General features: G+C 43.1%; 1 protein-coding gene across 1 annotated transcript in view; it reads left to right on the top strand.

Moving 5' to 3' along the window:
- Nucleotides 1-639: 639 nt before the first annotated feature.
- The window catches only part of RBM27 (RNA binding motif protein 27), an 80728-nt gene continuing 71211 nt past the window's right edge, over nucleotides 640-10156 (top strand). Inside the window, exon 1 of the mRNA XM_008050357.2 lies at nucleotides 640-902. Coding sequence (XP_008048548.1) covers nucleotides 844-902 — 59 coding nt within the window. The 5' untranslated portion in view covers nucleotides 640-843. The remainder of the gene's footprint in view (nucleotides 903-10156) is intronic.

The following is a 10156-nucleotide window of genomic DNA, read 5'->3' as shown; positions in this document are numbered from 1 at the left end:
AAAATCCTATCGGAATCATTTCTCTTCCTAAATAAAGCACTTTCTAATAATACTAGTAAAATTGAAATGGCCTCAGCCTTTTACATCCATGCGCCACGTTTTAAAAATGACGATTACAGGATTCCAAGGCACGGCTGCCGGAAACATCCTGCGTAATTAAAACAGCAGCAAAAAATACAAGCGTGAGTGCAGATCAAAAGGAGCGTGTAAGGGAAAAAAGTAACATTTTGCATTCTGTGCGATGTGTCGAACGTGAACGCACTGCACGTTGGGTTGCAGATTTACTACAGCTGAGTCATTTCGGGACACGAGTATGTGTTTCCAGGAAAAACGAGAGGAAGGAAGCAGGCGGAGGGGCTCGCCGGGTTCCCCCAGGCACTCCCAGCAGCAGCCGCCGGTGCTCCGCGGCGGGCGGCGGCGTGGTCAAAAAGAGGCCGCGGCCCCTTTAAGAGGCACAGCACCTTCTCCAGGATACCATCTTGCACCAGGAGTTCACTTAAGCTCTCCACCAACCTTGCTACATCCCTCCTCCCTCACTGGGTACGGCCGGCCGGCGGGCGAGCGAGTCGCCTCATTGGCCCCGCGCGCACGGCCCTCTCTCTGTTATTGGTCCTCCAGCCCGCCACTCGGCGCCGCCTCCCGCCTCCAGAGCCTAGGGTTAGGTTGCGCGAGGGCTCTCGGGTTAGTTCCTGTTAGGCCCCGGCCGGGGGAGTCGGCTCAAGTCTCCTGAGATGCCCGGTGGGCCCGGGCGCCGGCAGCCGTGAGGGGAGCGCGAGGCGGCGGCGAGCGGAGCCCCACGGAGGCCTGAGCAGGCCCGGCGGCCGAGCCCGCCTTCCCCGCACCATGCTCATAGAGGATGTGGATGCCCTCAAGTCCTGGCTGGCCAAGTTGCTGGAGCCGATGTGAGCGAGCGGGCGGGCGGCGCGGCGGCGGGCGTGGGCGTTGGGCCGGGGGCGTGGGGGAGGGGCGGGGCCCGCCGTGGTACCGGCACCATTGTGGGGGGCTGGGGCAGCGGACGCGGGGCCGCTGCGGGCGGGGGGGCCCAGGCGCGAGGACTTTTGGGATACAAATGTCGGGGGGTTGAGAAGCGGCGCGGGGCGGCCGGAGGCCGAGGTTCTGCCGGCGGGGAGCCGAGAGGCTCTCGGGGGCTTTTCACGTGAACATCGGGGCGTGGAAGGGAACCGCGGCGCGCATCGCGGGCCGGACCAACATTCTTCTCCCGGGGCTGAAAGGTCTCGGGGCCGAGTATCGAGGGCCTGCTCCAAGTGCCCGGGCCGAAAGGGGTAGCAGGACGCCGAGGCTTTAGAGGCATTCCTGGGGCGTCCTCAGGGTTTAAGAATGTTGAAGGGTCTGAAAAAGAGGATGGAGTGGCTGCAAGGGATGTGTGGACATTGGAGGGTTTTAGGAGATAGTGGGGAGCGGGTAAGTCTGGTAGCAAGGGTGTTAAGGGATTTCCAGTCTCACGGAGGAGTTGAGAGTGCTGGGAGAGCTGATGGTTTTCACATGCCACGGAAGGCTGGGAAAAGGGTTCTAGAAGTGTGATTGCGGGTTGGTCTGCAGTGTTACCGGCGGAGGGGTTGAAAGGGGTGTATCTGCAGCACAGAGGGAGTCTCAGGTGCAGGTGGAGTAACAGGAAGAGTAGGAAGGGTGAGGGTTTTGTACCCATTACTGCGAGATTGAGAGGACAGCTAAAGGAAGTTGGGGTTTAGGGTTATTGTTGCGGGGCTGAGAAGACTGAGAGAGGCCTGTCCTTTTAAGATATTGTGGGTAGTGCAAGACACTTGTAGAAGTGTTACTGGAAGGCTTGGAAGGGGTAGCAGAAGCGCCAACTTGTTTGGGGGGCAGGGATGTAGCTAGTTTCTGGAAAGATCTAGAGGGAGGAGAGGAAAGCTTGGAGGGTTGGAGAGAAACATCCATCGTCACCCAACTCTTTGGAAAGAGGGAATGGAAGGGAAGGATCGTTATCTGCTCCCTTCTCATTTTTGCTCTTTATCCTCTTGTTGGCAGTTGGGGCTTTCTGCCTTAAAGAAAAGGAAGAGGTGGGCAGGCGCTCATTCATTAGGTTAGATTGCATTGGTGGAAGAATTGAGTGTTTTTCAGAGGTGAAAGGAGGGAGCTGTTTTGGGGGGTTGTGGACACAGGATAAAGTTGGGGCTGTTGGGAGACAGTGCCAGGCTACTTCCCCGTCAATCTGTTTCCTGGTCCTTCTGAGAAACCTTGTTAATTAACTTTTCTGTTTTTGCTACTTTGGTTTCTTGGTGTGGAAAGGTAACATCCTGGAAGAATCCTCTATTCCAGTGTGTCGGCCTGGTGTAGTCAGCATGGTAGGATGGTAAGGGAGGCAGCACCAGGGGGGGGTTTCATTCTGAGAAGTGTGTGAGTAGAGCACAGGTATAAATGAGAGTATGCACTAATATGCTTCTAAGTTTAGGTTACTGGTGCTCTAGTTAAAGTGAAAACGACTTCTGGACACAGCTGAAGGTTTTGAAGAATGTGGGTCCCTTGAATATGCTGATTTTTTTCCCCCTACAATAAAAAAGTTTTGGAGCACAAAGTAGAAAATGAATTGTGGTGAAAGGTGGGCGATATGATAGGTTGAGTGAAATTGACCAGATATGGAAAAAGACTGAAAAAAGGAAAAAGGTCTGTGTGTTTAAAATATTCCTTATGTTATTTAAGTTAAAAAAGAAAAAAGTTGCCTCCGTATTTTATACACCTGTTATTCTTGTTGCCTTTTTTCTTTTGACAATTTTCCATACATGCTCTGATTTTGTTTGTTGGTGGCTGTCTGTTTAAAAGTATGAGACATGTTATGTCTTGGGCAGAAGGTAACAACTTTTAACATTATAGTTACTTGCTTTGTCTTTCTTTTGATATTTTTTCAAGTGCCTTAACATTTTTTACTCTGAGTAATGCTTTGGTTTTGTTTTCCTTTTTTTCTTTATTATGAAAACTTAGTTTAGGTAGGAGCTTCATCTTGCTAAGGCTGTTTGCACTAGGCTTTTTGTTTAGCTGTTTAGACTGATTAGAGTAATTATTCTATAATTTTCACGAGTAAAAGTTATCTTTCCGAGTGATTGACTTTAGTTTCTCCATTTGAGTTATAGGCTCAACTTAAAGCACACATACTTCTTTTCTTTCTTTTTAAAAAAAATTTTGTTGCTCATTGATAGCTTTTTTTTTTTTTAAAGGCCTAAAAATCACAACTTAGACTTTAAGAATTACAAAGTAGAATTACTTTTGGAATTACAAAATAAAAATACTCTTTATTTATTTATTCATTCATTCAATCATTCATTCATTCATTTATTTTCTGAGTCAGAATCTCACTCTGTGCCTAGGCTGGAGTGCATCAGCACACTCACAGCTACCACAGCCTCAACCTGCTGGGCTCAGGCAATCCTTCCATCTCAGCCTACTGAGTAGCTGTGACTACAGGTGTGCACCATCATGCCCGGCTAATTTTTTGATTTATTGTGGAGTCGAGGTCTGGTCAAGTTGCTCAGGCTGGTCTCAATCCCCTGGGCACAAACAGTCCTCTTGCTTCGGCCTCCCAAAGTGCTGGGATTACAGGTGTAAGCCGCTGTGCCTGGCAAAAAAACCTTTTAGACTCGCATAAGTAGTGGGTTTTGATGGAGATATTAGTAATATATAGTAAATGCAGATGCAGATATCATATATTTTCTTTCTTAGAATGTCATCGTGAGAGATTATTTTGCTTGTTTAGATACCCTAAAGTATAATAAATGATATGCTGACATGGGTTGTGTTTGTAAATTTACCTTTTTGCATATTCCAGATTCAAGAAAATTTTCATGGCAGATTGGCATGTTGCTACAACAGAACGTTTCAGAGCAGGTTGTTAGACTTTGAGATAATATAGTTGCAGTGACTAGGTTGGAATTAAGCTGTGGCTGTGCACATGATTTTCTGTTGCATTTTCTTATTTATTTTAATTTACAGTTAATGAAATTTATAAAAGCTTCGAATGTGGGAGGATTATTAAGATGTTATCTCTTGTCACTGGTGAAACAAAAGCATGTAACAGGAGGTATTTCTAAACAAATCTAGTTTACATGTGATTATTCCCCATAGACAAATTAGAAATGGCAGGAGCTGTTGGAGCTTATCTGTTACCTTCCACTTCTTTTGAAGGTGTAGAACATAACTATCACTTTTACTAGAGGAAAGACAGAAGGAGGGAACCTGAAAGAAGTGACTCTTTAGCAAGCTGGAAAAAAACTAGTACCACTATTTTTGTTGGGAACACAGTAAGAGGGAGGGAAGTTAATATCTTTAGTCAAGAAGTTTTTGTTTTGTTTTTTTGAGTCGGTGTCTCACTGTGTTGCCAGGCTGGAGTGCAGTGGCATGTTCATGGCCATTGCAGCCTCGACCTACTGGGCTCAGGCGCTCCTTCTGCCTCACCCTTCCAGATAGCTAGAACTACAGGTCTTCGCCACCGTGCCTGGCTAATTTTTTGATATATCGTAGAGATGAGGTCTCACCAAGTTACCTAGGCTGTTCTCCAACCCCTGGGCTCAGGCAATCCTCTCACCTCGGCCTCCCAAAGAGCTGGGATTATAGGTATGAGCCACCACGCCTGGCCAGTCAAGAAGTTTATGTCTCTTTCCCTACAGCTGCATAAACAGACTAGACTTGGCTCTTGTTTAGGGCACTCCTCTTTCCTCACTTCTCAAATTATCCTGGATATCCTAATCATAAAGTCTATGTAGGGATTATGTACAATTTGGGGATGCCATGGTTTCTTTCTATTAGAAATGACTGCTCATTTTAAGTATTTTTAAAAGGAAGGTTCTAAGTAAATCAAGGGATGAATGAAACACTAAAGACATTTTTGTAATTTTAAAAGAGTTCAGGCAAGCATTTTTTTGTTTTGTTTTGTTTTTGAGTTGGAGTCTCACTCTGTCGCCCAGACTGGAGTGCAGTGGCCGCTCCTGGCCAATGCAGCCTGGACCTGCCGGGCTCCGGCGATCCTTCCGCCTCAGCCTTCCGAGTAGCCGGAATTACAGGCGTGCACTACCATGCCCGGCTGATTTTTTGAGTTACTGTAGAGATGAGGTCTTGCTGCCCAGGCGGGTCTCGAACCCACAGGCTCGGGCAATCCACTCACCTCAGCCTCCCAAAGGCACGGGATTACAGGCTGAGCCACCGAGCCCAGCAAGCATTTTTTTTTTTTTTTTTTGAGTTAGAGTCTCACTTGGTTGCCCAGACTGGAGTGCAGTGGACGCTCCCGGCCACCGCAACCTCGACCCGCTGGGCTCCAGTGATCCTTCCGCCTCAGCCTTCCCAGTAGCCGGAACTACGGGCGCGCGCTACCACACCCGGCTGATTTTTTGATTTATTGTAGAGATGAGGTTTCGCTGCCCAGGCGGGTCTCAAACCCGCGGGCTCAGGCAGTCCACTCACCTCAGCCTCCCAAAGGCGCGGGATTACAGGCTGAGCCACCGAGCCCGGCTCCCAGCAAGCATTTTTAAATAAACTGGATTTCTACCAAAACATGCTGTGTTTAATGGAGAATGTTTCAGTTATTTATATTATATATGTGAAGTATATGTAAATATGTATGTCACTTCTGCTAGTTTGGCTTATTGTAAAAATTTATCTTGGTGTACTTGTATGTTTTAAAAAGCACGGTGGGAGCCAGGCTCTGTGTCTCAGCCTGTAATCCCAGCACTTTGGGAGGCCGAGGCAAGTGGATTGCCTGAGCCCACGGGTTCGAGACCAGCCTGGGCAACTTGGCAAGACCTCATCTCTACAATAGATAAAAAAACTAGCTGGGTGCAATAGTGTGCGCCTGTAGTTTCAGCTACTTGGAAGGCTGAGGTGGAAGGATTGCCGGAGCCCAGCAGGATGACGCTGGAGTGGCTGTGAGTGTGCCACTGTACTCCTGCCTGGGTGACAGAGTGAGACTCAAACTCAAAACAAACAAACAAAAAAGCATGGTGAATTTTGTGAACTCTTTGGACTGTAGCTCCTATTTTAATAGAGCATTGTTGTTTGAATCAGGGCATTTAGTTTCTAGTTCCATATCTGTCTCCTATTCACTGTGAGGCTTTGGAGAAACTGTCTAACCTTTCTCTTAAGCAGAACTAAATTATATTAGCCTTTTACCTGCCTCACACATCTGGTGTTAATGATACAGTCTCTAAAAAGTGCTTTGTGTACCTCAAAATCATTCTATAAATATAAATGAAGTTTTATGGTTTTTGGAATTTGAAAATACGTTAAACTCTCTGCTTAAGTATTTTGCTTATTAATGTTAAGCACCACTGCCACTTATAAAATAATAGTCTGGTGCAGGACAGATTTAGAGTTTCATTGCAAGTCCTGTAAGGGGGAACAGGAGTTGCCAGTGGAAGTCATAGACTGGATGTGCAATTTCTGTGAGTTCTGGCCATGTCAGTGTCCTGTTAAGTGCCCTGGGAGATTGAATATGTTGTCATCTTGAAGTATGATGAAAAAGTCAGCAGTAAGATTCATAGAGTAAGATTATTGGTTCATATTTATTGGTTCAGTGGTCATGGTGCGTATACTTCAGTTGAACTCCAGAGTTTACATGCTACTGTAGATTAGCAAATTAAACTCTGGTTAGTAATCTATGTGGTTGCCCAAATGGGAAGAAAAATTACTGTCTAGCAGCTGTTAGACCTAAACTACTAATAAACTACTAGGGTTAAATAAGTATTTTGAAGATATGTTCTTAAGATTGAGAAGTGCTAATTTTGTGAATTTTCTGATTTTCTAATTTTCTGAAGTGTGCTTAGTGGCTTCAAAGACTTAGTGTACCTCTAAAGTGTGTGGATCTTGTATAAGGAGACCTTTCACTATTTCATAGAAAAGGACTTATTTTGGCCGGAAGAGTTCTTGGCAAGTTTTAGTGTACTAAGTTAAGGACATAATTTGTTCTTATGTCCTTTGGTCATGCTCCTGAGTTCTTTCTGGCCCAATGTTATCTATCAGCCAGAAGCCAGAAGTTGCTTTTATAGTTCTATGTATCTTGCCATGTCTTCTCTTATCCTCTCATGATGTTGTTACTTACTTCATTATTAATCTCTTTATTTTTATTAAATTAAATTGATTAATTAATTAATTTATTTATTTTGAGTTGGGAGTTTCACTCTGTCACCCAGGCTGGAGTGCAGTGGCATGCTCAAGGTCACTGCAGCCTTGGCCTGCTGGGCTCAAGTGATCCTTCCACCTCAGCCTTCCAGGTAAGCTGGAATCGCAGGCTACCACACCCGGCTAATTTTTTGGTTTATTGTGGAGATCTTGCCAAGTTGCCCAGGCTGGTCTCAAACCCATGGCTCAGGCAGTTCTCCCACCTCTGTCTCCCAAAGTGCTGGGATTACATGTGTGAGCCACTGTGCCCGGCCTAATCCTTTTTTATACCATTTGGTTTTTTGTACCATAATTACTTGTTTTTATATTCACTTCTTGGACATGTGACTGCAGGGCAAGGTCTGTTTTGTTCCAAGTAATTTCATTACCAAGTGGTATACTTGGCACTTAATAAACACTCAGTAAATGTTTAAATGAATGAATATCCTCATTTGTATATTTAGGTTAGTTGGCAATAAGAAAAGTACTTTTTTTTTTTTAGTCTAATTTTGTGCATATATTTATCTGGTGGCTACTGTACTAGGAACTATAGTCCAAATATCAAATGATGTTTGCACCATGGATGTATGTATATATTTTTTAATTCGGAAAAGTCTCAGGGTGTTTCTTCCATATCATATTCATTCATGAAGGCCCCTAATTAAGAGAAAGATGAAAGTGCTATGGTCTGAATGTTAGTGTCCACCAAAATTCATATATTGGAACTTAATTCCCAGCATGATAGTGTTAAGAGGTGGGGCCTTTAGGAGGTGATAGATCATAAATGGACAGAGAGCCCCCATGAATGGATTAGCACATATATGTAAAAGAGACTGGAGGGAGCCTGCTTGTTGCCATGTGAGGACACAGAAGGCACTATCTATGAGGAATAGGCCCTTACCAGAACCAAATTTGCTGGCATCTTAATCTTGAGTTTCCCACCTTCCAGAACTGTGAACGATAAACTTCTGTTTATAAATTAGCTTAAGGTATTGTGTTATAGCAGCCCAAAGGGTTAAGACAGAAAGCTTTCATTTGAAAATAATTAGAAACACCAATATTTGTGTATTTTGAATATGTATTAACAAATTCTAAAATCAGCTTCAGTGTAGTTTTTTTTTTTGAGTTGAGGTCTCACTCTTTCGTACCGACTAGTGATGTTGCACGGTCATGGCTTACCACAGTCTTGACCTTCTGGACTCAGGCAATCTTCCCTAGTAACTGGGACTACAGGCATGTGCAACTATGCCTGGATAATTTTTTGATTTCTTTGTAGAGATGAGGTCTCACCTTGTTGGCTAGGCTGGTCTCCAACTCCTGGACTTAAGCGATCCTCCTATTTCAGCCTCCCAAGGTGCTGGGATTTACGGACATAAGCCACCGTGTCCAGCTATATCTTGATTTCTTTAATTGACATTATATCAGAAGCATTTTTCATATTTGTATGTTGCTTTTATAACCATTACTTTGGATGCCTAATATTTCACACACATCCAGCAATAAGAGAATGGTTACTTTGACTCTTTTTTTGTTAAAAGTAGTGCTGTTTATATACAATAAATACATTTTTTAGTGTCTCTAGGTCCCAGTAGTAATTTTTATATTTGCCTTTATTTTCTCATTCTGGTTTCCCATAACTTACTGGTCAGAGAATATGAACATTTTTAATAGCTTTTGATACACAGTTCAGATTTTTTTCTTGTGACTCAGCACATTTATTAGCTGTCTCACCTTTGAAACAAAGATCACACTAATATAGAACTTAAAATTAGGCCCATACTCAGAAACATGCAAATTTTTCTGAAAGTGGAAAAGGACTAAGTAGTCTTGGCTTTTTTCCTAATACAAGTCAACTATAATTTTTTTTAGTAGTGTTTTTTGGCTTGGGGCCAAAGATGTAGGACCCTGCTCTTTGATCTTGGAATTGAGCATATGTCTGAAATCCTCCATAAAGCTTACGTACCAGCTCAGCAGATGTGTAATATGTGTACCATGGAGATTTTATTAAAAGAGGAAAGAGACACATTTGAGACTTTTACAGATAAGGCATTTTTTGGGCAATATTTCTGTTAGCTTACCCTAATAAAAATTGATTTTATTTTTTAAATAACTCAAAAGATAATTGAAACATGTTCTTAACATTGTTATGTGTGATGTGAATTTTAAGGAGTCCTCATATTTGTAACTTATATTAAGCTTTAGGAAGTTTCTTTTGTTGATTCTTCATTTTATTTAAAAGGTAACTATTAGTTGATTCTTAGGATACATTCGATTTTTTTGTGCAGATATACATTCGGAAAACACATATTGCATATTAGATTTTACTTGTGTGGAATTGCCACTGAGTTTTAGTTCCATGGGTTTGCTATGTGCCTAATTTTTTTTTTTTACAATATTTATTTATTTATTTATTTGAGTAGGGGGTCTCACTGTCTTGTAGGATGGAGTGCAGTGGCACACTCAGTGACCACTGCAACCTTGACCTACTCGGCTCAGGCGGTCCTCCACCTCAGCCTTCCAAGTAGCTGGAACTATAGGCACATGTCACCACGCTCAGCTAATTTTCTTATTTATTGTAGAGATGAGGTCTCACCATGTTGCCCAGGCTGGTCTTGAACCTTCTTGTCTCTGCCTTCCAAAGTGCTGGGATTTCTTAAAGGAATCATTTAATTTATCTTTATAAATATAGTTGACTTTGTAGTACAATAGTATTTTAAGGTGGGTATTATTTTCTGATCTCACTTGTTGTCTAGAAACATGTATATTAAATATAGTCATGGTTACCAAATTTTAAAATCTCTTTAATTTCAAAATATGTTTGTCTTCATAGTCAAGCAGAAATGAATTCCCATAAGCTTTGATTCCAAATAAATAGCTGAAAGGTTTTAAGTACACTTCTTGGGTAAGAGAAGTAACAAGTGGTGATTTTTGGGGGGAGAAGATGATCCTGCATTTGTCTGATAGTCTGTCAAAGGTCTTTTTTTTGTGTGTGACATACTTCAGGAAGCTTTACTAAGCTACTGTTAGTACCATAGCT

Source organism: Carlito syrichta, unplaced genomic scaffold (assembly GCF_000164805.1).
Source record: "Carlito syrichta isolate Samal-C Ts95f unplaced genomic scaffold, Tarsius_syrichta-2.0.1 Scaffold59884, whole genome shotgun sequence".
In the NCBI taxonomy this organism is placed as follows: Eukaryota; Metazoa; Chordata; class Mammalia; order Primates; family Tarsiidae; genus Carlito; species Carlito syrichta.
The sequence above is the reverse complement of the archived record's forward strand: the minus strand, read 5'-3'. Positions and strand labels throughout refer to the sequence as shown.